Source organism: Littorina saxatilis, linkage group LG2 (genome assembly GCF_037325665.1).
Source record: "Littorina saxatilis isolate snail1 linkage group LG2, US_GU_Lsax_2.0, whole genome shotgun sequence".
NCBI classification, from domain to species: domain Eukaryota; kingdom Metazoa; phylum Mollusca; class Gastropoda; order Littorinimorpha; family Littorinidae; genus Littorina; species Littorina saxatilis.
The window spans coordinates 17,404,438-17,432,110 of record NC_090246.1 but is presented as its reverse complement, the minus strand read 5'-3'; the positions used below and the strand labels follow the sequence as shown (position 1 = coordinate 17,432,110).

At 41.2% G+C, this 27,673-nt stretch overlaps 2 protein-coding genes and 1 long non-coding RNA gene across 3 annotated transcripts in view; all 3 read right to left on the bottom strand.

The window, feature by feature from the left end:
• Positions 1 to 1,337: 1,337 nt before the first annotated feature.
• LOC138955852 (group XIIA secretory phospholipase A2-like) lies at positions 1,338 to 13,184 on the bottom strand. Its single transcript, XM_070327373.1, has 4 exons — positions 12,623 to 13,184; positions 11,170 to 11,237; positions 8,997 to 9,162; positions 1,338 to 1,621 (listed from the first exon to the last, which is right to left on the bottom strand). Exons 1-4 carry the CDS (start codon positions 12,813 to 12,815, stop codon positions 1,503 to 1,505), a joined length of 546 nt encoding a protein of 181 aa, XP_070183474.1. The 5' UTR covers positions 12,816 to 13,184; the 3' UTR covers positions 1,338 to 1,502.
• A 1,365-nt stretch (positions 13,185 to 14,549) lies between these two features.
• The window catches only part of LOC138958397 (uncharacterized), a 77,030-nt gene continuing 63,906 nt past the window's right edge, over positions 14,550 to 27,673 (bottom strand). Inside the window, exon 2 of the long non-coding RNA XR_011453391.1 lies at positions 14,550 to 16,324. This is a non-coding gene — a long non-coding RNA (uncharacterized lncRNA). The remainder of the gene's footprint in view (positions 16,325 to 27,673) is intronic.
• On the bottom strand, positions 16,234 to 27,504 carry LOC138958373 (serine-rich adhesin for platelets-like). The gene is made up of 8 exons (XM_070329494.1): positions 27,417 to 27,504; positions 25,114 to 26,964; positions 24,526 to 24,654; positions 22,646 to 22,744; positions 21,335 to 21,469; positions 19,588 to 19,746; positions 18,596 to 18,724; positions 16,234 to 18,162 (listed from the first exon to the last, which is right to left on the bottom strand). Exons 2-8 carry the CDS (start codon positions 26,752 to 26,754, stop codon positions 17,611 to 17,613), a joined length of 2,844 nt encoding a protein of 947 aa, XP_070185595.1. The 5' UTR covers positions 26,755 to 26,964; positions 27,417 to 27,504; the 3' UTR covers positions 16,234 to 17,610.

Below are 27,673 nucleotides of genomic sequence, written 5' to 3'. Positions count from 1 at the left end.
GGTTCCACTGTATTAATACATGTATTAGTCTCTATAATATCATGTTTACCAATCCCCGTAACAAACAAATAAGAATAATAAATTAACATGTACAAAGAGTTGCAAGGTTAGTAAAAATACCGGCATAATGAGATCCGACTTGATAAGTTATATACATATTCAACAAGTTGATGCACACAAGAAGTAAAGAATGATAACGGAAGATGATAATCTCTCACACACATGAGTATACTAACTTGAGGAAGCTTTAGTGTAAACTGATGTGTGCAAACATGAAACACACACACACACACACACACGCGCGCATGCATCCCACGGAAACCAGTCATAACGTCCACAAGTCAAAACGTCCACAAGTCAAAACGTCCACGCCAAAACGTCCACAAAACGTCCACATGCTCATGGTCAAAACGTTTTCACCTGTGGACGTTTTTGCTTGTGGACGTTCTTACCTGTGGACGTTTTGACTTGTGGACGTTATGACCGGTAAGCCATCCCACCCACCCCCCCCCCCCCACAGACACTGACATGCACCCCCACACACACACACTGACACATACACAGACACAAACATATACAGTGATACATCCGCACACTGACACACATGTTCACACCCTGACACAGTCAGTCACACAGCAAGTAGCCCGTTCGCTCATTCTTTTAACTATTCAAGTCTATTCAGGCACATTCATTCTCCTGTAAACGATTTGGTTCACCATCCGGCCCGGGATCCCAGATCTGGCCAAGCTTGTTACACGCAATAAGACCATCCCATCACTTGGACACACACCAACAATCAATGGTCTCCCCCGAAATCGGCGTATGCTGCCTAAATGGCGGGGTAAAAACGGTCATACACGTAAAAATCCACTCGTGCTAAAAACATGAGTGAACGTGGGAGTCTAAGCCCATGAACGAAGAAAGAAAGAATCAATGGTCTGCGTGCTCTCTGATTACATTAATTAATTCATGTTATAATTCCCATCTTCTTCACAAAGCAGCCTGGCTGTTTATTTTTGGTATGTGTCCAAGCGGTGAGGGTATGGTCTTGTCCCATGTAAAATGCTGGCTAGACTGATCTGCGACCGTTCGCCAAATCGTTAATACGGGAAGGAGTATGCTTTTATCCTAAATTGCTTTGATCTGTCACACACACACACACACACACACACACACCCACCCACCCACACACACACCCACACACACACCCACACCCACCCACCCGCCCACCCACACACACACACACACACCCACCCACACACACACACCCACACCCACACACCCACCCACACACACACACCCACACGTACACACCCACCCACCCACCCACCCACACACCCACCCACACACACACACACACACACACACAATTGTAAAGGTGAGAAAGAACAATACGATGAACTGATGGTTATTCCTGACAACAGCTTGAACTGCAAAACACGCACCGCACACAACAAACCAGCCCTACATTCTGATGGAACGTCCTTATGCAGTAGTCGTCGTTATAATTCATTTTTCCTTCTCCGGGAACATGTACATGCGTCTTTCTGAGAGTCTCTGTACGGCTTGCAGCCCAGCGCCATTGTTCCTACGTACATAATGTCTGCTGTCGATTTGCATCCTGAAAATAAGAATCAAACAAACATAAAGATTTGTGTGTCATTATTGTTTTTGGTTTTTTTAAATGTTAAAGAAATCACTGAGGTCGTAGCGTCAACTAACCAACAGACGAAAAGAGAACGCATAGACAGACATAGAAGAAACTATACGCACAGAGAAGCCCCGCACTGTGACTCTGACTGAGACAGACAGACACACACCCACATCTCACAGAGAAACACTAAAACAGGCACACGCAGACGCCACAGACAGACAAGAAAAATGTTCATTCAAAATGAACAGGCGTCCATGTTATTTTGACAAAATGAATATTTTTGTTAAAGAAGCTGGCAAGCACACCCTTTCGAATATAGCGGAAGTAGTTTCGACCCTAAATGCTTAAGTACTTAGGCCTTAAACTTAAGTACGGGGTTGATAGAATATTTTAATGTAAGCAGAGATGTCTCTGATATAAGTGCAGTTTATTTTCAAAGTTTGGAGTCGTAGATCATTCTTTTTGGATGCAATGTGACTAGCATGTATCGGTGAAATTTGTTGTTTAATTCTGCAAGCAAATGTGTGTGCTGTTATTGCATTATTTTCAAAAAACGCACAGAAAAAAACACTATTTTCGACCACTCACTGCGGAGCAGAGCGTGCAATATACGCTCTGCTGCAGAGTTATCCCACGTGCGGTTAGATAGACGCTCATACATGTAAGTACAGTTTATTTTCTAGGTTTGGTATCGTAGATAATTTTTTTTGAATGGAATGTGAAAAACAGGTATTGATACAGTTTGTTGTATAATTTTGCAAGTGAATATTTGTTTATTGGCTGCATGTTTGACAAAAACGTTGTAAAATAAACACTTTTTCGTTGCTTTTATTGTTTGCTTTGATTGCAGCCAAACGACTTGCTCTACGGGGCTGAAAATAAAGTGGAAGACACTTTGAGATATAAGGAATTGGATAGGCCATCATACGAGAAGGTGTAGAAATCTGCATGCTGGCAGCTTTAAAGTGTTACAGCGACATCAGAAAGCTCTAAAAGCTTTGTTTTTTTTTAAAATGCATGATTTTCATAGTTTGTCACTTTAGACAATTTTTGTAATAATTAATTTGATCGGAAAAAAATAGTGTAATATACAAATAAGAAAATTTTTGAATCACATTTTTGCTATCCTTGATGAGAAGCGAGTTGAAATGTGCCTAAATAAAGTCACACCTTAACATTTTTTAGTTTTTGCCCACTAAGGCATTTGCAACATGAAATTTGAGTATTTTTTAAGTTTTTACCCCCCCCCCCCCCCCCCAAGAAATGACATGTTTTAACAATTTGAAGTTTTTGTCTAAACATGAAATGACATTCTTAGATCTGAAAGCTTTTTTTTTTTTTTTAATGTAACGTCATGAATAATATTTTCAATTTTTTGCATTAAAGAAGCTGGCAAGCACACCCTTTCGAATATAGCGGAAGTAGAAAATACAGTTTAACGACCTCTCTGCTTAGAGCAATTTGGGTCAAGCGGAAGTAGATTCGACCCTAAATGCTTAAGTACTTAGGCCTTAAACTGAAGTACGTGTTGACAGAATATTTTAATATAAGTGTAGTTTATATTTCAAAGTTTGGAGTCGTAGATCATTCTTTTTGGATGCAAAATGACTAACATGTATCAGTGAAATTTGTTGTTTAATTCTGCAAGCAAATGTGTGTGCTGTTATTGCATTATTTGAAAAAAAACCGCACAGAAAAAACACTATTTTTGACGACTCACTGCAGTTATCCCAGGTGCGGTTAGATAGACGCGCATACATGTAAGTACAGTTTATTTTCTAGGTTTGGTATCGTAGATAATTTTTTTGGAATGCAATGTGACAAACATGTATTGATACAGTTTGTTGTATAATTTTGCAAGTGAATATGTGTTTATTGGCTGCATGTTTCACTAAAACGCAGTAAAATAAAAACTTTTTCGTTGCTTTTGTTGTTTCCTTTGATTGCAGCCAAATGACTGAAAATTAAGTGGAAGACACTTTGAGATATAAGGAATCGGATAGGCCATGACACGAGAAGGTGTAGAAATCTGCTTGCAGACAGCTTTAACATGACATCACATATTGATATATTTTTTAAGTTTTTGCATATTACCCCATTTTTGAGGTCACGTTTTAACTTTGGTTAAGTGTTTGCCCACAACTGACATTAGATTACATTTAAACATTTTACATTATTTTTCTAGCACATGTTCATGTTAGTCTGCGCCATCCATTGATCACAGAACATCCACATAGGAAGAAAAGGTGTTTGACTACTGAAATAAAAATGTTTAGAGAAATGTAGAAAGAGGTGAACAAAATGCAAGATGATTTGGTATGGAATTTAGTTGTATACGTGAATGAGGTGAAACGTATGCAGAAAGGAAGATGTTTATTTGCGATGAAAGAAAATAGATATAATAACTTCATACTGTAGTAAAAAAACAAAACAAAACAAAAACAACCAGTAATCAGCCAATCAATTTCAAATGTTCATTCAACAGTAACCATATACATTCGACAATGGTCCTCTGTAAATAAAAATTAAAAACAAATCTGCTTGGACAGAATTGTTGTTATTTTTGGGAATAAGAAAATATCAACTATCTTGAGATGCATCCTCTTGCACAAAAATAATGCAAGTTAAGGAGTTACGTCCATATGGGTAAAAAGTTAAGATGAATATATGGATCAACAATTACCTCCCCTACTTGCATTATATTTGGGCAAAGCTATAGGAATAGTGTAATGATATTTTAAAATAATTGTCACATTGCCTTAAACATTTGGATTTTGACATGGAGTATTTTACGTAATGTGTACATTTTAGACATGGCAACTGAAGGAAAAAAAGTGGAGAAAAAAAACCTAACATTTTGTGGGACAAATTTTGTAAGTTGGGTGACGAAACCATGTAAACTTTTCCTTCACAACAGACAAAATTAAGAGGTTTTTCTTTTAACAAACACAAAGAAATATGTCTTTACCTTCGAACAAGCACAGAAAGTATGTGTTTTTGTTCATAAGACCATACATTTTGTTGTTGTGGAGATATGGATTCAACTGCAGAAAATGTGAAACTTTGCTAACAATTCCCATACCTGACATTTTAAAAGTCTAAAAAGTTCCTCCCACTAGCTTGTCACCAAATAAACAAAGTAGGTTGTAACAAAATTGCAGATTAATAAAAAAAAATAGTTCAATCAATAGTATATGTCACACCTGACATTAAACTAGTAATTTCCATCACTATCCTTTTCAGGCATTAAAAATAGTTCAAAGCAGCTATAGCCCCACATGGAAGTAAGAGGCTCATTCACAAGCTAGTTAAAAGCTTTTCATTCTTTTTGTTTTTCTCAAAAGAAAGTTCATAGTATGACAACAGTATTCACAGCAGGCAGTTTTAAATCACGCAAGGGTCATTCTCAAGGTGTGTTCACGAAATACATTGTAATTTTAAACAGAGACAATTATCAGTTCACGCTTGAAGATGATTTTACTGACCAAGTTTCTCCCCATATATTTCATAACCCTGCAGGTGAAAATGGGAATACCAGCACAGAATGACTGTCAGTGAACATTTAATACCAACACTTCAAACTACATCACTCATCATAAAACAGAAGCTGTGACTTGGATTTAAATGAAAATCAAAAAGTGGAAAAACTCATACTCTGATAATTGTTGTCCAAGTGTTTCAAACTACATCACTCATCATAAAACAGAAGCTGTGACTTGGATTTAAATAAAAATCAACACGCGGAAAAACTCATACTCTGATAATTGTTGTCTAAGTGTTTGTGTGGTTAAAAAAACAAACGTACCTGATCCTGAATAAAATCAGAGCAACCCATATGATCATTAAAATGTAACCATTCACTGGTCCATAGGTATACTCTTTTCAAAAAGGAGATGGGTATGGAAGAGGCAGTGCTTCTGTTAGTGATTCAAAGTGCCAGACATCCCATCCTAGTGCTGTGAAATGGATATAAATTATATATATATTCAATATTTCATGGAAGCTTACTAATATTCGCATGCAAACATACTGTGACAGTACTAATACAGTAAAAGCAATTATTGAGGGTGAACAGCCTGCTTTACTTGGTTTCAGTGAGGAGTAACAATACTAACAATAACAATAACATGCCTAAGTTGTGAAATGTAAGTACTTAACCCCCCCCCCGGACACTGGCAAAATTCCAGCAGAATGTCCCCCACCTTCGCTGACGATTATCCACAGTTTATACAGGAAGTGTGCAGGTAGGTTGTCTGCCTCTGTGTCGGTTTTACCTCCGCGGTGCAGACGAAAAACTTTTCCACTTCTGCCACAGGGCGAAAAGTCTCGTTTTGGCACTTTAACTTGGCATATAACATCAAACATCACGTTAATCAACTGAATTGTGTGGCATTATACCTATGCGATTCATGTCACATTAGAAAAACTGCCGTAACGCAATAAAATTCCTGAGATGTTAGTATTATGGATAACACGGTAAAACATCGAGTTTTGGTGTCTGCGTTTTGGACGTTTTCGCTGGGATTACGGAGGGCTATTCACATCGTGTTAAACAAGTTGTCGCAGTGAGCAAAACACCAGATAACGTCTGGAATTATGACAAGTTATTGCAGTGACTTAAACTCGAAGTTAGCTGTTGGTTTTGATGTGTTTCACTGCGTTTTCGTCTTGCTTTTGTTTCATAATGTTGTTGCTGTTGTTGTTACTGTTGGGAGCTATACATCACATTTTTGTTCCCCGAAAAATATATTCTTGATTAATATCAGGACGCAAACCATCCCCTTTACTTCACACACACACACACACACACACACACACACACACACACACACACAATCTAGTCCTCAGTTTGTCAGCGCGCGGTCTGCTGTAAAAGGCCCTAATAGAAATCACCCGCTAGGTACACGCGCACTCAAGTTAACCTCTGCTTTGACCTGTGGCTGTGTGCCAAGAGAGAGCAGAACACACACGCCGTAGACCAGATAAATAGGTGCTTGATTTTGGTATTTTGATTTTACATAACATTAAACCTTTCTTGGGGTTCATGGTCATGGCAACAGCCATAATAATATTATATCATGTATAATATTACATTTCAGCATATGTGAATTACATGTCATCATAACAAACTGTCATACATTTTTATTCCTCATCATTCTGATTGATCACAACCAAACCTACTATCAGTGGACACATCCAAATGCAAGCGCCTGTTCTTGACAAATTGCCACAGTGACTGATCTAAAAATATAGGTCCTTTGCCGCCACGGACACTGTTTGGCCTGTAGGTAAAATGTACAATGTATTTTCTGATTTGTGCACAAAAGCTTTTTTTCTTTTTTTCTTTTTTTTAACATAACAATGTTTAATGTTACTGTATGTTTGAAAGACCATGGTCACATTTGTAAAACAAATGTTAAATTAAAAAATAAATAACATTTTGGTTCATGATTTTTTCCTACACCTGTGCTAAAACTAAGAAGTAAAAATGTCGGTATATAAGTCACTCAAATACTTCAAAGTATGAATGGTTAGAGTTTGTTGCGGTTGACCCTGCACAGTTCGACCTACGATGTTTTTGTTGAACAATTTTGTCAAAAAAAACAAAAAAAAAAGTAAGGGCAGTAACTCAAGACGTAAATGTGGCAGTGTCCCATAGGCAACCGCAGAGTTATCCTGTCCATAGGCAAGCGCTTACTTGATCCCAATTACTAGGCGTCTCCGGACGCCTAGAACAACGAGACAAACGTTCCCCAGGGCTCTGTGGTCGGGCCCGTGCTGTTCATCATGTACACCTCCCCTCTGACTGACCTCGTCGACAGACATTCCGTTTCCCACGAAATGTTTGCTGACGACACTCAGCTTCAGAACTCAGCGACTCCCTCAGAATATGACCAGATGACCACCTCCCTTCAGTCTTGCATTGCTGACGTTGAACTCTGGATGTCCACTAACAAGTTTAAAACTTAACTGTGACAAAACAGAAGCCATTCGTTTCACCAAATCCTCCTTCTCCTCCTCTCTCTCTCTCCCTCCTTCTATCCCTTTAGGCAGCAGCACTATTGAATTCTCAGACTCCGTCCGTGATCTTGGCATCTTTCTTGAAAGCGATCTCTCCCCAGTGAAACACCATGTTATGAAAGCCTGTCAGTCCGCTTTCATCGAGCTTAAGAGAATAGGTTCTATCCGCCCATACCTTACCGAAGATGCCACCAAGACCCTTGTTTCTTCCTACATTCTTTCTCGATTAGACTACGGAAATTCTGTTCTCATTGGCTGTCTTCAATCTGTCACCCATCCTTTGCAGCGCGTTCAAAATTCTGCAGCCCGGCTTGTCTGCAAAGCCCCTGTTGCTTAAGAAACTTCATTGACTCCCTGTAGAGCTGAGAATCCAATATAAGTGCTGCTGTATCTGCGACAAAATCATATCTGGCTCAGCCCCATCCTACCTGTCTGACATGTTCACTCTCTACACACCCTCACGATCCCTCCGCTCCTCTGCAGACACTAGAATATTCCGTCTATCTTCTTTTAGTCGCAAACAGCACGGTCAGAGAACCTTCTCCCACTCTGCAGCCGTTGCGTGGAACTCTCTCCCTTACTCTATCCGACACTGCCAAACTTTTTGTTCCTTCAAATCAAACATTAAAACACACTCAGTTCTTCACACAGTATTTTGATTAATTTTGTTTCAATATGGTGCATTTTTAATCAAGTGTTTGAATGTTTGAAAGTTTTGCCTGTGTTAGTATGCTTGCAGCTTGTATTGATGCAGTGTTTCGTTGTTCACTTGTGTGCTCAGTGAATGCTGCTGCACATGCTTTTTTGCTTTGCTTTGTGTGTATATGTATATGTTTTTTCATTGTAAAGCGCTTAGAGAACGTCAAGCGCTCTATAAATCTCCCATATTATAATTATTATAACGCAGACAGACACACAACCACAGGCGTGTAGGCACTACAAGACACACACACACACACACACACACACACACACACACACACACACACACACACACACACACACCGACACGCAGACACACACACGGCACACACACACAAACACAGACACACTCACTCACACACACACGCGTGAGTTTTACACCCTTGAACTCATTCTGACTTTGCACAGAACTACAGAATACATAATATTATAATAATATCAAGAAAGACAGCCATTGGACAGTAGACTACCAAAGTCATGCTAAATCTGGAACAAACAGACACCGATCCAACATAGACTTATTTACTTGGCAGACGAACGGACAGACAGACAGACAATCGCACAGACACACGACCAACCCATATAACCCATGGCGGCAACACCCACAGTAGAGACTCACCATTATACACATCTTTAGACACGTGTGTTTTCATGGCGTTGCATATTTTCATTAGACATGCCTGGAACTCTTTGTCACAGTCTTCTTTTTGGTGGTTGCACGTGTCATAGCAGATGTCGTGCTTGTCACAGCACTTCCCTATGCCCGGCACGTGCGTTGTGTCAAGCTGAAACAAACATTTACAGGATATAGGCTAACAGTGATCTAACAAAATATTTTCCAAACCGGTAGCTTCAATGTACAAGAACCAATCTTGGCTCTCACAGAAACTGTCAGTCAGCCAGTCAAACAAAGTCTAAATCCCAGTAACTAAAGTTGGCAGTCTCTTGGTTTTTGGCGGATTTATTTTCCCAGTAACTACGTCATATATCTATGTAAGAAATCGGTCGAGCGAAGTAATAATCACTGACATGACCTGGCGGCCGCCAATTCTATATATCCGTACCATTTACAGATTGTTCACAGTAAATTGTTTATAGAAAATTTCCGCCTAAAGCGATCCCTGTAGACATGAGTCTGTGATGATTTGGGGTTGAATATAGCATGGCTCACAAATGAATGAAATAGCAGAACTGAACAAAGTCATTGTGCTGGATTGATGCGATGGCACAGGCATATGACCATGACTCGTTTGGAGTGACAGTTTGGTGTATCCTTTGCGGAATATGACTTTATTCAGTTACTCTGCAGAATGTTTTTCTCCAGCATTTGTGTTTTTCTGCAGTATAACTGAATAAAGTCATAATCCGCTAAGGATATTTGGTGACCGTCACCTCAGTCACCAGCATAGAGAGACGTAGGAGGCGGCCGCCACACCCCCATCCCCTCACCCCTTGCAAATGAGTGGCATGTGCCTGTGTACAATGCCGCTTAAAACAATCCTGTGCTCACGGGCCGGAGCACTCCTTTCAAGTACTGACGGGCAAATCCGAAAGTCAGTTTACTTCTGTTTCAATTTTAAACCTGCTTGCTAACCAAAGGCAGGGCTATGACTGCCAAAGTCTCGCTACATCCGGATAAGGAGGGCGATAATCGATCTGGCACGACTGACTGATGATCGAAGTTTGCAAAGTGTTGATCATTTCCATGCTTATAAAGAAAGTGTCACGGCCAAATTCGGCATAATGCCATCCAGGCTACTGAAGTGATATCCACAATGTCACAACTGAAAAATTATATCATGTCATGATATGACTCTCTCTCTCTCTCTCTCTCTCTCTCTCTCGTCTCGCGCGCGCTCTTCGGCCTCTCTCTGGCACAACCGCAGCACTAAAAACAAGTCGCGTAAGGCGAAATTACTACATTTAGTCAAGCTGTGGAACTCACAGAATGAAACTGAACACACTGCATTTTTTCACAATGACCATAGTCCGCCGCTTGTGCAAAACGGAGTGAAACTGACGAGCCTGTTCAGCGCGGTAGTGGTTTCGCTGTGCTGCATAGCACGCTTTTCTGTACCTCTCTTCGTTTGAACTTTCTGAGCGTGTTTTTAATCCAAACATATCATATCTATATGTTTTTGGAATCATGAACCGACAAGGAATAAGATGAAATTGTTTTTAAATCGATTTCGGAAATTTGATTTTGATAATAATTTTTATATTTTTAATTTTCAGACCTTGTTTTTAATCCGAATATAACATATTTATATGATTTTGGAATCAGAAAATGATGAAGAATAAGATGAACGTAAATTTGGATCGTTTTATAAAAAAATAATTTTAATTACAATTTTCTGATTTTTAATGACCAAAGTCATTAATTAATTTTTAAGCCACCAAGCTGAAATGCAATACCGAAGTCCGGCCTTCGTCGAAGATTGCTTGGCCAAAATTTCAATCAATTTGATTGAAAAATGAGGGTGTGACAGTGCCGCCTCAACTTTTACAAAAAGCCGGATATGATGTCATCAAAGACATTGATCCAAAAAATGGAAAAAAAAGTCCCGGGATATCATACCCAGGAACTCTCATGTCAAATTTCATAAAGATCGGTCCAGTAGTTTACTCTCAATCGCTCTACACACACACACGCACACACACACACACACAGACACCACGACCCTCGTCTCGATTCCCCCTCTATGTTAAAACATTTAGTCAAAACTTGACTAAATGTACAAAATGAAAAGAAGGAATACTGGCAGCAACAGATACCCATAAAACAGTCGTACCTGTATTCCAAAAGATCCACATCCGTTGGACTTTGGAATGTGATTCCTTTTTGCCACAGGCTCAGCACCTGTCATAGAGAAACGTAAACGCACATTTGCAGTATTCGGATCCGATCTAACGATGTGAGATTGGCCCCTCAGTCTGTCACCTTACCCCCTCGATATATACTCGAGACTGAAATGTTGAAGTTTCCTGGTAAAACAGGATTAAAGAAGTGAACTTATTAAGGGACGACTGAAAAGCATGTCAGTTCAGTTCAGTCTTGCATGTGAAGACAATGGGGGGTGAAATTTAATAGATTTCACCCCAAAATTCGATTTCTTCGAACTGAAAACGTGTACCGAGTGGTTCCGTCCCTTGAATGAGAAGAGAAACATTCTTTTAGGATGAATCGTGACATTTCTAAGTTTAAATTAACAACAAGAAGAGCAAACGCTCGATCGAGTCACTTTCGCAGTTCTGAATATTATATGAGGCATCAGATGGACAGGAAGAAATTGCTATTCACAACACAATGAGTCACGTTCACATAAAATTTGAGCCCGGTCACTTTTATAGTTTCCGAGAAAAGCCCAACGTTAAGTTGTGTGTTGCCGAACAGAAAAGGCTAGTTATCTCCCTTGTTTTTCTGATAACGTTCGTAAAAGGCTACAGATGTAAATACTTTGATGTAAAGAATAATCCTACAAAGTTTCAATCACATCCGATGAACTTTGTCAAAGATATAAAATGTCTAATTTTTCCTTTGACGCTGACCTGTGACCTTGAAAAAGGTCAAAGGTCAACGAAACCATCGTTAAAGTGTAGAGGTCATTGGAGGTCACGACTAAACAAAATATGAGCCCGATCGCTTTGATAGTTTCCGAGAAAAGTCCAACGTTAAGGTGGTGTCTACGGACGGCCGGCCGGACGGCCGGCCGGACGGCCGGCCGGACAGACTAACACTGACCGATTACATAGTCACTTTTTCTCAAGTGACTCAAAAATGGTTGGACACATTTGACTCCATGAATGTAAGGTACCCAAGGTCGCTCGTCAGTACTATCGAAGGTCAAGTTTTTGTTGGTTCAGTGTGGAGTTTATACAAGATCAACGAGGCCGAGGGCGAGAGGTGACAGAGGGAGGCCAATCTCACATCGCTACACCGGCGCACTGACTGACACACACACACACTGAAACACTCTGAGGCCGCAGCCATTGACTTACTTTGAACTGCGGTTTGCGAGAACACACACACACACACACACTGACACACACGCACACACACACTCACACACTTATGAGCCATCTATATATCAGAGACATACATACGTCAAACACTATCAGAACTGAAAAGACCGCCCGTACTTGTCACGTGACAGGAGAAAAGGCCGTCACGTAATAAATCGCGCTCACCCAAGCGTACCGCAAGTACTTCGCTGACTGTCTTTACCGTACTTTAGTGAAACTTACCGTTTGAACACTCATAGAAACACCCCTTCCTGTCGCCTACATAATCGAACACAGTGGCCATTGCTTCTTTGAGGGAGTTTATCAAGTCCGAACCATCAAGGCCCATGCCCTCTGTGTCGTCTGCTCTACGCAATCCCTTCACGCCGGTCACGCAGAGCAAGGCACAAGTCAATAAATGATCCCAAAGATTCATTTTATATTATCAACGCTGCTGTTTTAGACAGAATTTCGGAATCGAACGTAACGAGTGTTAAATAAGAACACATGTGATAGAAACAGCCCAAACTTTCTCGCTACAGCACAGCACAAAACTGAAAGCGGAAGTACCTAGTATGTGCTAATGTGGTGCAACTTGATTGATATAACGCTGTCGTGTCCACTTTCGATTGGGAGCGAAGAAGGCTTATTTGCCTTCGTCAATATTATCACGATAAACATTTTCATAGAGTGGGGAATTGGCAGGCATGCCTCTTGTTTAAGTTTGTTCTGTGAAACATGAGAGAAAAACACAAAGTATGGGCGACAGCTGGGAACGAAAGCAGTATGAAGATGACATAAGTGCCTGATGATTGAAATCAGTAGTGTGAACTTGATGAAAGTGCTCTATTTGTCGATCGGTCGTTGCACGTTTCAGTTCCCTAACTTTTTTGTGTGAGACAACTCTGTCCGAGATGGAAAAAAACAAATAAAGAACAATATATGCGGTCAATAAAAATGTTTGTTTATTATTATTTTTTTTGTTGGGGGGGGGGGGGGGTGTTCGTTAGGTCGATTGTTTTTTTAAACTTTTCTTTTTTTGATTGAAGTTTGTTTTCGTATTCACACAGGCGCATGTGACTTTCATTGGCCGGACATCGTGCAAGCTGTGTCCCCTGGATGTTGGAGAAGAGTACTTTTCCTTGTAAAGTTTGCAAATTTGAGTTTTGTCATTATTAATTGATGTTTTTGGGAAGGGTCCCGAAAAAAAGTTCTAGGGTCAGGAGAAAAAAAATAGGGCCAGTTGAGGTTTCAAACATTGAATTTTTTTCTTGGCCTTACGGCATAAAAAAAGCAATTGCTATAGTTTTGCTTGCAGGGTTTTAATCCCTGCCCGAAGCAGGGCAAGATGCCCCCTTTTTATGTTGGCACTCAGAGTCCAAATCCTCCGGCTCGACACATTTGAGGGCCGCCAACGAATCGAACCCCTCTTCGACGAGGACGCTGATCACCGCTGAAGGAAGGTTTGATTCCTTACACCTTTGTTCTATTTCGGACATGATCACAAATAATGTTCACTTGCTGACGCGCGCACTTCAATGCTGCTGCTGCTGCTGCTGCTTTGCCACTAATGCAAGAGCGTGTATCCTCTGGCACTCACTTGCCAGAACGTTTGGCGCCAAAACCTCCACTACAACACCCTCCCTCCTCCCTCCTTACTTCTAGGTCCCGCCCACATCCGCTATCTCCATTCCTTCCCCCTTTCTCTCCATCCTTGTCCAGTCCTAAATACCATCGCCTCACCTTCAGTTTAAAAACAATTTATCGTTCCTCTAAACTGACACTTTAATAGAAAGAAACATGGAGTCCAAGATGTAACACCTTTTTTTTTTTTGGTAGTGAATTATGTCTGTGGGTAAGCTGTCAGAGCAATTTACTTTGAGTTTGTTTGAGTGTTGCTGTTACGGTTACTAGTTTTTTCAAACCACTGGGATCTTTTTGGGTGTGACTCCTGGCATGGGGCAGGGTTTAAAGTAAGAGATACAATGTACATGTATACATGTGCAAATGCATGACATTTCTGATAAATGCATGAACATATGTGAAGTGAAAGGTATTTTCATTTTGACAGTTTACAAATAACAACAACACACCACAAATGAGAAAAACATATTCCTTGAAGAAGAAAGAAGACAAACCTTGAAGGCAAAAAATGGCGGAGGAAAATGAATTAAGTCTCACTTTCTTTTCAGGAAATAAGTTTATTTTCATTCTTATTTACATTGCAAATGGAAAACTTTGATATGTGGATGCTATAAAGTTCTTTTCAAGTTCTTTGTAATCAAAAAAGTAGTAACTTAAAACACCCACCATTCATTCAAGGTTCTAAATAATTTGTGTAAGCATTTATTCTTGCAGCTAACAAAAGGATGTATTCCATGCAAAATATTGCATGTACATAACACGTACATCACACTTAAATGCAAGTTAATACCAAAAAATGTATTTATTAACAAATTGATAACATGTACAAAAGAAGAAAGAAAAGATCAGACAAGCAAACAGTAACAAAAAACAAACAAGCAAGAAAACAACAATATATCAAATCATAATACAAGGGAAGCGGTTTGTAGAAGATGGCTTCTGGGTGTGTGTGAAGATACACAGGGAAAGGTAGAAGTAAACGTAGGTCAGATGGATGAGTTTGTAACCACTGCATGCTTGCATGCCCATGAAAGACTTGAGACACAAGCATAATAAGAGACACATGAAAGCAAATACATGTTACTGTATTTTTTTCTAATCTGAACAACGAAGTGACTGTGGTAAGATGAACAAAGTTAAAAAACAAAGGATTACTGTACTCACCGATACAAAGACGACACAAGACGATAACGAATTTTCGCTTCTGGAAGCTTCATCAGGAAAAACAAGAACACAAAAGACAACAAAAAGCAGACTCAACACGGAACGAACAAGGTTTGAAAGAAAGGTTTTTCCTGTCAACGCATGCTGTTGGAAAGTTGTGTCCCTTTGCATGTTGAATAGCCCACATGACTTAGCGGCAGCGAGAAGCATTTTTAAGAGAGCGCTGAGAAACTGCAGTGTTTTTGGGAAGGGGATCCCGAGTCATTACTTAATGCACAAATGGCACACTCAACCAACTCCATGGTAAACATTGCCATGATGTCGGTCAGATAACCCAGCAAGCAAGGACTTGCTCTTAAAATAGACACCAGAAACCCCTCAAAGTTATCTTAAAAACGAGACACCACATGAAGACAGCAATAATAGTAATTCTTTCATGCTTACGTTTCTTAATATGCTAAGGTTTGAGTATAAATTGCAACTGGGCATGTTCATGTCTGTCTAAATGCATGCAATAGTAGTCCTGGGTATAATATATATATCATGTGTTACAGAAAAGACAAATCACTGCCATAGATCACGTGAAAGAAAGTTCACCAGGGCCTAAGACTGGACCCAGTTTTTCTGCATATTGGAATGGTTAAAATAACCTAGCTCGCAGAAAAGTGATTAAAAATGTCAAAAGATTCTTGGCACGCGCTATAGCATGGCACAGCCAAGTAGACAGTAAGCCTTCAAATCAGTCTCTATGATATCATGCTTACCAATTCCAATAAATGATTTTACACTAGATTCTGACAAACATTTTTGTTTCTGTCAGTATGTCCGTGTCCCGAAGCACCACAGGAAGGCATGCTGGAAAATTACATGTGCTCAATCCACAGGCATGTACAAAGACTCACAACTGTACAAACAAAGAGAAAAATAACAAGTAAGCATAAAGGATAAGAATAAGATATCTTATAGTCCTGCGAGGTTACCCTCATAATTATATGGACTCTTCCCACAAAAGCAACCACACACACACACACAAACACAAAAAGAACAAACAAGAAGGGCAAAGCCCATAGGACTCACATGCTTGACCTTGACCTTTACATGACCTTGACCTTCAGAGTCAAGGTCAAATAACTAAACCTAGCAATGACATCATACACTAAGAACTGCTTTACACATTTTTCCTACCAAAATAATGTGACCTTGACCCAAGGTCAAGGTCATGCAACACAAAGCTGTTAATTCAAGACATAGGAAGTACAATGGTGCTTATTGGCTCTTTCTACCATGAGATATGGTCACTTTTAGTGGTTCACTACCTTATTTTGGTCACATTTCATAAGGGTCAAAGTGACCTTGACCTTGATCATATGTGACCAAATGTGTCTCATGATGAAAGCATAACATGTGCCCCACATAATTTTTAAGTTTGAAACAGTTATCTTCCATAGTTCAGGGTCAAGGTCACTTCAAAATATGTATACAATCCAACTTTGAAGAGCTCCTGTGACCTTGACCTTGAAGCAAGGTAAACCAAACTGGTATCAAAAGATGGGGCTTACTTTGCCCTATATATCATATATAGGTGAGGTATTCAATCTCAAAAACTTCAGAGAAAATGGGAAAAATGAAAAAAATAGCTGTTTTTTAGACAACATTTATGGCCCCTGCGACCTTGACCTTGAAGCAAGGTCAAGATGCTATGTATGTTTTTTGGGGCCTTGTCATCATACACCATCTTGCCAAATTTGGTACTGATAGACTGAATAGTGTCCAAGAAATATCCAACGTTAAAGTTTTCCGGACGGCCGGCCGTGCGGCCGGCCGGACGGACGACTCGGGTGAGTACATAGACTCACTTTTGCTTCGCATGTGAGTCAAAAAAGCATTCAATGGATATGGCTTGAAGCACAGCTTGTAATCAGGCTATCAGGTTATTCTTCCCTCATCTCACAGGCACAAAGGTACGCCTCATCTAGCTATGTACAAACAAATACAGTTGAGTCGGTGAGGGTACTCACAAAAATGCACAGAGCCCCAGCCCAGCCACTCATACATATAGTCACACGTGCACACACACACACAATAGACAAGTCACTCATACATTTTCAGGGTTATAGAGTTATCAATTACCCTCCCTATTCCCTTCCTCTCTCTCTCTTTCTGCACCATTTGCACATCGTTAAATATGATGATTTCCCGCGTTCGCTCTCATAGACCATAGACCATATGGTAAACACACACACACTCTCTCTCTCTCTTTCCCTGATCGGAACACAAATGTTACATTTCACTCAGCTGATACACTGAGCACACAAGTACACCCTGCAACACATTATTTCACATTGTATTGAGACACATTCTTCACAGTGCAAAAACACACCACAATAAGAAATGAACAGTATGTGCATGATTTCATGCCTCATTCACTGTTGTCTTTGTCTGCCGGAGCCTGCACCTGAGCCTGGTGGAGGCAGCATTTCTGGAGAACTCCCTGCAATGTTGCTCCTCTGCAGAGGCCTGTTACCATGGGGCTGTACCGCTGGGGTCCCAGAATGCTGCCGGGTTCGTTGCTGTGGCAACACGGAAGGCAGAGACGCAGGAGACCCACCGCCTGATCCTTGTATGGCGCTGCTGTGTGTGCCCCGCCCTCCTGCGCTGCTGCTGCTGCCACCGCCATCTCGGCTGCTGCTGTGAAAACCTTGCAAGGGTCTGGGTCCAGCACCGGTGCTGGTATTCCCTGAGCTGGAACGTGGAATCTGGTGCTGCGTGCGGCTAGAACTTGTAGATGTGGCAGTTGCTCCGGCCCGTGAACTTGCCGATTTGGTGCTCCGTGCTGACGTGGTCAGTGACGCTCTTGAAGCGCTTTGTTCCTTCAGAGCTGCCAGGTGATCTTCTTGACTTGGCTGAAGTGGTACACCATCCCGGACTCTGTCCACAGCTAGCACCAGTTCTTCTAACACTTGTATGAACTTTGCCTGTTGGAAACAACACAACAAGTGAGGAGATTTTTGATGAAAAGTACAGTATACAGATGATACATGAAAATAAATATATCTATGATACAAACACAATTCAAACGAAAAAATTAACCAAATGAATAAGAGTAAATGTGTCTTGAGGATACTGTCATTTCAAAACAGTGTACCACAAAAAATAAAAAAATAAACATCTGAAAAAAAAAAAACGGAAGCTACCACAAGAATTTGTAAAAAACAGTAACCATGAGGTTAAATTGCTACAAGTACAAGCACTGACCAATATACTTCTTTCAAAACAAGCAGCATAAACAATTGGTAAATGTACTCAACATCAGCCACTAACAAAACAAATCCTTGCTTAACACAAACAAACAAAAATGCACAGACAGAACATGGACCACTGAGCTGTGTGCTTAGCACAATGACTTACATCCTTTCTGACCTGATCCAGCAGCTGCTTCTCATCTCTGGACCAACGTTTGCGTTCGTCAGCAATCATTTGTTCCAGCTGCTTGCATCTGTCTGCCTCTTGCAAATGCATCTTTTTCAGCCTATCAATCTGGTGAAAGAATAAATCTAAATTCATAAGCACAATGCGGGCGGGGATGTAGCTCAGTCGGTAGCGCGCTGGATTTGTATCCAGTTGGCCGCTGTCAGCGTGAGTTCGTCCCCACGTTTGGCAAGAGATTTATTTCTTAGAGTCAACTTTGTGTGCAGACTCTCCTCGGTGTCCGAACACCCCCGTGTGTACACGCAAGCACAAGACCAAGTGCGCACGAAAAAGATCCTGTAATCCATGTCAGAGTTCGGTGGGTTATAGAAACACGAAAATACCCAGCATGCTTCCTCCGAAAGCGGCGTATGGCTGCCTAAATGGCGGGGTAAAAACGGTCATACACGTAAAAGCCGTGGGAGTTTCAGCCCATGAACGAACAAACATAAGCACTTGCACTTCCTGTACAATATGGAGACTCCCTTTTGATCTCCTAAAATCTGAAGAAGAAAAAAAGTCTTAAAACAAAAGGAGTCTTCAGAGGTAAGTTAACAAGCATCATCAACAGAAAATCTGAAAAAGAAGAGTCCAAAAATGGGGGTTCTGTTGTATTTGTTTTAAAGCTCTTTATTCTTTGTTTTTTTTCTGGTGTGTTATCTGATAGGACACATACTGTATATGATTTCACAAGAACAACTATAAGGTGTTTATTTTTAACATAGCTGCTCCTTACATTCCTTTTCTCTTTTTGACACCTCTCCATCTAATTGTATGCACACATATCCTGCACACACACACACACACACACACACACACACACACACACACACACACACACACACACACACACACACACACACACACACTCATGTGCCCAAAGAAAGCAACTAGACACCTCTCATGAGAATTAAAACACAACTAGAGCATACCTCAGTGTTTAATCCCCTCAGTTCGTTACCAAGTTCTTCACAGTGGGTAATCTTGACTTTGAGATCATGACCAAGGCTCAAGGTATAATCACGAGCTGCTTTGAGCTTTAATTGTGCCTGTTGTGCTGCTTCCTTGGCCTCCATTTCAGATCGCCTTGCCTGGAACAGAAAAACATGATTAAATAATTGTACCGTTTCCTTCTGGGTCTGGATGAATTTTTCTTTTCCTTTCTTCTTTCACTTCTTCTTTCACTTCTTCTTTCACTTCTTCTTCATTCATGGGATGAAACTCCCACGTACACTCGTGTTTTTTTCACGTGTGTTTTTTTTTAAGTGTATGACCGTTTTTCCCCCCGCCATTTAGGCAGCCATGCGCCGCTTTACGGGGAAGCATGCTGGGTATTTTTGAGTTTCTATAACCCACCGAAGGGGGATAAGGCACTGGCAGGTCTGCACACAAGTTGACCTGGGAGATTGGAAAAATCTCCATCCTTAACCCACCAGGCGCGGCCGGTATTCGAACTCACGACCTTCTAATTGGGAGGCATTTGTCTTATCCACAAGGACAATGCTTCCTTCCTTTTCCTTTGAGATCCACCAATCTCTGACATGGATGACAGGATCTTTTCTGTGCATGCTTGCTCTTGTGCTTGCAAGTACACACAAAGGGGGATCATGACGGGAAAAAACCCGGCCATATACATGTTTAAGCCCATTCGTGCAAAACACTAGTGTACATGGGAGTTGCAGCCCATAAACACAGAAGAAGAATGGTTGTTGGCATACATCAAACCTGGGACTGCACAAAACATTCTTAATCAAACAGGGAAAAATCTCTCCACCCTTCCTCTTCCTTGCAACTTTCATGTTATGGAAATCAGAGTTTAACATAGACATTGCACTGCATCCTCTCACAACTGTGTTAGATTAAAATCATCAGTAATTTGGAGGCACTGTCTCCATGGATCCAGGTCCAACCAAATATAACACATCAAGCCAGGCACCACTGGTAATGTACAGGGTCCCCACTGGTTTTTAGAAAAAAAATTCCATGACTTTTCCATGACTTTCCATGAGCCTCAATAACATTTTCCATGACTAGATCCACAGGTCGCCATTTCCGAACACGCAAACTTTTTACATTTTGTCACTGCCAGTTTTGACACTGGCTTGCTTTGCATTGAATTTGAGTCAGTTTCTATGCAGTGTCTCTTCGACAAGCAAGTCAAGCATTTGCTACGCAGTCAGATTATCGGTAATGTTTGCTGGTCCTGTCATTTCACTAAACTGGACCAGCCAGCGCAGACGACACGACGAGATAACGGAAGGAAGTGAGCCTCGCTTTGGCTCAAGTGCCGTTAAAAATACCGTTATTCTCGTATGCAAATACGAACGAGAAGTTGGTCATACGAACAAGCCTTGTGCTGGCGACACAAATCGCTGCTGGCTGGCAAAGGGGGGGGGGGGAATGGCTGGGCAACGAAAATCGCCGCTGGCGTGCTAAAAGTTAATTTTTTTTCTTTTTTCTTTTTGTTAAATTCCATGACTTTCCATGACTTGAATTGAAATTCCATGACTTTCCAGGCCTGGAAAATTAAAAATCAAATTCCATGACTTTCCAGGTTTTCCATGACCTGTACAAACCCTGAATGTAACTTACAAACAGTGCATGCAGAACACGTACTGTATTCATGTGATACAAAAATAAAGAAGTCACGCTGTACACAGCACTTCACAATGTGTTTACCTCGGCACAAAATTGTCGCAGTTTGTCATTTTCCTTTTGCAGTTTGTCGGTTTGCAGCTCAGACTCCCTGCTGGCTACAGGATTTTGCAAAGCTGGGATGGTGGGTAGTGCATGCAGGCCCACTGACGATGGGGGCTATGAAAGAAAACAAGGCCCATGTACAATGTAGTCCGGTAAAGTCAAAACAAACAAAAAATACCACCAAAAAAACATGGAACTTATTGTGTACAGAGGTCACTTTCTGGACGAAGCAAAAACGTTCCTACATTGCAAGCGTCTTTTATGAGAGGAATACATTGTACAGTTAAACCTGCCCTTGCGACCACCTCTAAAGTGACCATCTTCTTCTTCTTCAGCGTTCCAGAATTTTCTGGTTACGTGTGAGCTCGTTTGCCCATTTGGGTTCCCCACACTATACTCTGAGAGCATAGTCAGCTCACTCCGCTTTCGTTGAGTAGGCATGCCGGGTATTTTTGTGTTTCCATAACCCACCGAACTCCGACATGGATTACAGGATCTTTTCCGTGCGCACTTGGTCTTGTGCTTGCGTATACACACGAAGGGGGTTAAGTCACGAGCAGGTCTGCACATAAGTTGACCTGGGAGATCGGAAAAATCTCCACTCTTAACCCACCAGGCGGCAGCAACCGGGATTTGAACTCACGACCTCCCGATTAGGAGGCCGACGTCTTACCACCACGCCACTGCGCCCGTCGAGTGACCATCTGCCACAAAGACCACCTCAAAAGATCCCCAACAAGTTTTCCCCTTATAAAATTCACCTTCCCAAGTCGACGACCTGTCTATATATAATGACAACTTTTAATGGGTCCCTTGGATGGTCGTTATGGAGAGGTTCGACTGTACCTTGTTTCAGTAGTTACAATTATTATTGGCAACAGCAGGCGTCCTTATTATTGGGAGGTGCCTTTTCATCACAGAAGTTTTACAACAAATCGTAAAAGGGTAGTAGATCTTTAGTAAGTTTTAGGCAAATTTTACATATATATTGAAGATGTGTGTGTGTGTGTGTGAGTGAGTGAGTGAGTGAGTGAGTGAGTGAGTGAGTGTGTGTGTGTGTGTGTGTGTGTGTGTGTGTGTGTGTGTGTGTGTGTGTGTGTGTGTGTGTGTGTGTGTGTGTGTGTGTAGATTTGTTGTGTGTGGTTCACACATATCAGTTTCAATTATAGTTTATGCATTTTACAATACAATCAACACATAATGATACACATCATACAATATGCAAAAAAATGCACATATTCTTTCCTTTCAAAACCGCTACCCAGTTAGCAAAGAACTTTTAAAACTCACCTGAGAAGAGGGTCTTGGGTCCCTCAACTTCTTGTTTTCCAAATGAAGCTTGGATATGTCTTGAAATAATTTATCTTCTCTTTTTTTCTGTTGTAAAATCTGGAAAAAGAAGAAAAATGCAGGAGAAATTAACTTCCCACATAAACTTAACTGAATGTGCAGGGTGACAAGCACATCACACACTTTCATAACTTTAGTACAGTCAAACCTACCTTTTAAGACTCCCTCTGCTTCCAGGCCTGATTCCTTCAGACTTTCTCTTCATAGTGTTAGTAAAGTTAACTCTGTTTTCTCTTTTTCTCTTCTTCTTCGTTCATGGGCTTAGGCTCCCACGTTCACTCATGTTTTTAGCACGAGTGGATTTTTACGTGTTTGACCATTTTACCCCCGCCATTCAGGCAGCATACGCCGATTTCGGGGGAGGCATGCTGGGTATTTTTGTGTTTCTATAACCCACCGAATTCTGACATGGATTACAGGATCTTTTCCGTGCGCATTTGGTCTTGTGCTTGCGTGTACACACAAAGGGGGTTAAGTCACTAAGCAGGTCTACACATAAGTTGACCTGGGAGGTCGGAAAAATCTTCACTCTTAACCCACCAGGCGGCAGCGACCGGGATTCGTACTCACGAACTCCCGATTAGGAGGCAGACGTCCTACCACCACGCCACTGAGCCCATCAACTCTGTTTTAACTAAGACTCCTTCTCTTTCAGACCTGGTTTTCTCATATTTTTGGTGTTCTTTAAAGGGAGGGTACCTTGTATCTATGGTTCTAAGATAAGATAAGATAAAACAAACATGCATACACATGAACAAACACACTTTGAATTTCATTTCATACTGTTTAAAGAACATTTTTGTTTGTTTGTTTGTTTGCTTAACGCCCAGCCGACCACGAAGGGCCATAATTATCAGGGTGGTGCTGCTTTGACATATAACGTGCGCCACACACAAGGCAGAAGTCGCAGCACAGGCTTCATGTCTCACCCAGTCACATTATTCTGACACCGGACCAACCAGTCCTAGCACTAACCCCATAATGCCAGACGCCAGGCGGAGCAGCCACTAGATTGCCAATTTTAAAGTCTTAGGTATGACCCGGCCGGGGTTCGAACCCACGACCTCCCGATCACGGGGCGGACGCCTTACCACTAGGCCAACCGTGCCGGTATTTTTGATTGTAAATCACACTCACAGTCACACACAAAATGTGTATAGTGTGGTATTGAATTGTATTACATATATTATATTCATTAACGTTGGCACCCAAAACTGACAGTCTGACACTAAACTAATTCTGGCCCATTCAAAGTCCCTCATGTTTTGATTAGTTTAACGATAAAATGTTGGTTGAAATGTGTATGTGTGGAAAATAAAGAGAGCCAAGCAAAAATGGACACTGTAAACTAAAATCAAATATAATTATATATTAAAGATACCGGCACGGTTGGCCTAGTGGTAAGGCGTCCGCCCCGTGAGCGGGAGGTCGTGGGTTCAAACCCCGGCCGGGTCATACCTAAGACTTTAAAATTGGCAATCTAGTGGCTGCTCCGCCTGGCGTCTGGCATTATGGGGTTAGTGCTAGGACTGGTTGGTCTGGTGTCAGAATAATGTGACTGGGTGAGACCATGAAGCCTGTGCTGCGACTTCTGTCTTGTGTGTGGCGCACGTTAAATGTCAAAGCAGCACCGCCCTGATATGGCCCTTCATGGTCGGCTGGGCGTTAAGCAAACAAACAAACAAACAAACAAATATATTAAAGATAAGCTGAAGATAAGCAAATCTCTGTAGCTGCTGATGTTGAACATTAAAAATAACTTATAAATGCTCACTAACTTTCATTGGTATACATATACTACTTCATTCTGAGAACATTACCTTTTGATTTAGATCCTGGATTTGCCTGTTCAGCGCTGTATGAGGAACAGGCCGGTTTTCAAGCTCTGCTTTCAGCTGACCATTTTCCGACCTCAGGTGATTCACCTGGTTTCTTAAATTTGCAAGCTCCTGTGAAAGAAAAGGGACAAACTGCATGAACTTCTTGGTCTTGTGCGCTGTAACACAGCAACACAAAACAAAATTAGACAACCACACAAATACAGTACATGTCCTCAGTAAAGACAGTTCATGAACCAAAACCATGTACTGCTGATTTTTCCCTGTGTTCAAATCCCGAATATTTGATTTGTTTGCTACAAGTACAACAAGAAACAAATTTGGCAAAGCACTTTTCATGAAGTTATAAAAAAAAAACTCACGTCACACACAAACGTATGTATGCACAGTTCAAACCTCCCATCCTGGTTTTGGGGATCAGAACCTGACAGTATCTGTCTTTTCTGGTCACTGTTTTTTAATTTTTATTTGGAAGTAAAGAATATAAATTCTGCTTTTATAGTGTTTGTTCATTAGTTGTTATTCGTTTCTTTCTTTTTTTCATTTTTCTATTACATCACCAATACTCACCATCAAATTATTCGGGTGAACACCACCTTCAGTGGTGATTTTGTGCAGAAACATTTTCATCTTTTCCAGTTCATCTGTTGCCAGCTGATGCTGTTCAAGTGGCACTCCGGCACTCCCACCCAGGATTTCCACTTGTTGCTGAGGTCCCAAGGAATAGCATCTTGCATTGTCGAACAGGGCTAGATTTGGCATGTTGTATGTTTGTAGCCCTGGGCTCGGTGCAAAATTTGACGCAGAAGCTCCTGCGTTCCCAGAGCTGCCTGCTGCCGAGGCTCCCCTGTTTCCCTTGCTGCGGAGAGAAGGGTCACCGTCATAGCTGATGCAGTCTGCAAGCTGAGGAAAAACAGTAATGGAGTCACCATCCGTCAGCACCATGCTCATGGGATGTTCTTGGTCAGTGTTCTGTGAAGCACTTGCCTGGTCCAATTTTGAGAAAGGACAGAAACCAGAGGTGCTTGCCGGTCTGTCTAATACAACTGGCAGGGAGGCCGGTGGTAGCGAATACTTGTCGAAACGGAAGACCTCAGCCTCGGTGGGCAGTGGAGGCAAACTAGTGTAATCTTTTTCTCCAGCTGTCTGCGAGTTCCTCATCTGCACGATGGTTTCCTTCATGACTTCATTCTGTGTGTTGAGCACACAGTTGGTTTGGACCAGGTCCTGCATGTAGGTGCTCATGGTTTGCGCCTTGAGCGTCTGTGCCACCATCAGGGCCAGCTCCGCTCTGGAGATCTGCACACTACCCCCTGCTGCTTCACACTGACTGCCACTCATAGACTGCATGTCAGAAATAACTCTATCAAGATATCCTGTTGAGATTTGTCCTTCACAGGCCCCTGCTCCTAGCTTCTGTGTCTGACTTTCATGCATTGAACTGTCCTTCTTGTTAGATTTTGATGGTTCACCTGATGGACTGTCATATGTAGGTGTTAAATTTTCAGCTGCATTGTTTTGCACGTCTGAGGGTTGGTGAATTTTTGACATAATTTCTGGATTACTTAGCATGTTGCCATCGGGTGACTGCTGTTCTGCATCATCTGACATGTTTTCTTGGTTAACCTGATTCACAGAATCTGACAGTGTGTTATGTTTAGAAACAGAACACGTTTCACTGTTTGGATTTCTTGGTTTTTCAGAAGTTTCTGTTGAGGTTTCATGCAGACTTTCTTGTAGACGTGAGGAGCTTTTATCAACCAAAGACACCTGGGTTTCACTTTCAGACAAGGTCACAGTCGTAGCAGATGTCTCCTTGCTCGCTGAAGGCTGCTGATCCTCTGTGTGTGTTGTCTTTTGGTCCTCGTTATCAAGAGACTTCTTGCTTTCTTCAAGAGATGTCCTGCTTTCTTCATCAAGTGCCTGCATATCTTTGCCTACATTGTCGGTCGTCTCTGATTCCCAAGTGACCTGACTTTCAGCCGATTTCACATCTTCTGTTGTAAAAGATTTAACGCCAGCTACCAGATCACTCCCTGATTTTTCAAAACTTTTTTCAGTTTTGTCTATCAAAACTAACCTGTTCACCCCATCAAACCTATGCTGACCTGTCGTTACTGATGGCGTTTGATCGGCTTTTGAATAAAAATCTGTATCTTCCAAAGATTCCATCTGCTGGCTCAAAGGCGCTGCAGGTTGACCGTCAGCCATTATCGTAGCGCTCGTACCTCAGACTATAAGTAAATGTTCTGATTCCAGTGCCCAAGTATAGATGTTCATTTAAGACAGAAAAAATGTCACAGTTTTTCTGCGTGAATTGAAATCCCTTAAATGACTGAAATATTCCTTCCTCCTTGCAAACATTTATATACGTTACACTACCGTGTCCTTTCAGTCATGAACACATTTCCAGTAGAAAGTCTGAAATAGAAAATAGAATCATCATTTAAAATAGTCATGCAGTCCCGTGTTTGAAAACAGAAAAGCTGAAACTGAAAGCAAAACAACATGTGTCTTTCTTTGGTTATGAATAAGATACTTATAACAGGCATAGATCTATATATATGCACCAGCTAGCTCCTGTCAAACAAAAATTGCTTTGAAATCTAGGGTAGCCCAATATGACATTTTAAGTACTTGTACATACTATTACTATCATCTTTTATATGAATAAGAAATTCGTACACACAAGCTGATCAGTGATCTCCGTCGAAGTTTCAGATTCACAGAAAAACAGGGAAGTCAAAGCCAACACTCCCGTGGGTTTCCCCATGATCATGACAGAAACTCCGTGAACAACAACACGATATTTTAAACTGATGTTAAGGCTGCTGTTTCAATATCGACTAAAGCAACAAAAGCTCACGACGTACCCTATACTTGGCACAACAAAAGGATGCTGCTGCCCCAAGCATGAGGGTTGGGATTCAGTGTTGACTGAAAGTGAAAGCAGTTTTTTCCCAATGTCTAAAAATAGTCATTACCTCTAGGGAGAAATCATTACTCATTGCAGGATGGGTAGTGTGTATTCAAATATTATATACTGTCACGAAATTAACAAAATTAACATCTGTAATTCATTGCATTTAATTAAAAAATAATAAAGATGACTGAATTCGATTATTTTTAT

Excerpts from the sequence above, each read along its gene's own strand:
- LOC138958373 (XM_070329494.1), bottom strand. The coding sequence starts at position 26,754 with ATGGCTGACGGTCAACCTGCAGCGCCTTTGAGCCAGCAGATGGAATCT. Across the intron at positions 21,470-22,645 it reads ACCCAAGACCCTCTTCTCAG|CCCCCATCGTCAGTGGGCCT; the intron begins GTGAGTTTTAAA and ends TTTCTTTCATAG. Across the intron at positions 18,163-18,595 it reads TGGATCAGGTCAGAAAGGAT|GCAAAGTTCATACAAGTGTT; the intron begins GTAAGTCATTGT and ends TGTTTCCAACAG.
- LOC138955852 (XM_070327373.1), bottom strand. The coding sequence starts at position 12,815 with ATGAATCTTTGGGATCATTTATTGACTTGTGCCTTGCTCTGCGTGACC. Across the intron at positions 9,163-11,169 it reads GTGGATCTTTTGGAATACAG|CTTGACACAACGCACGTGCC; the intron begins GTACGACTGTTT and ends TGTTTGTTTCAG. Across the intron at positions 1,622-8,996 it reads GTCTAAAGATGTGTATAATG|GATGCAAATCGACAGCAGAC; the intron begins GTGAGTCTCTAC and ends TCTTATTTTCAG.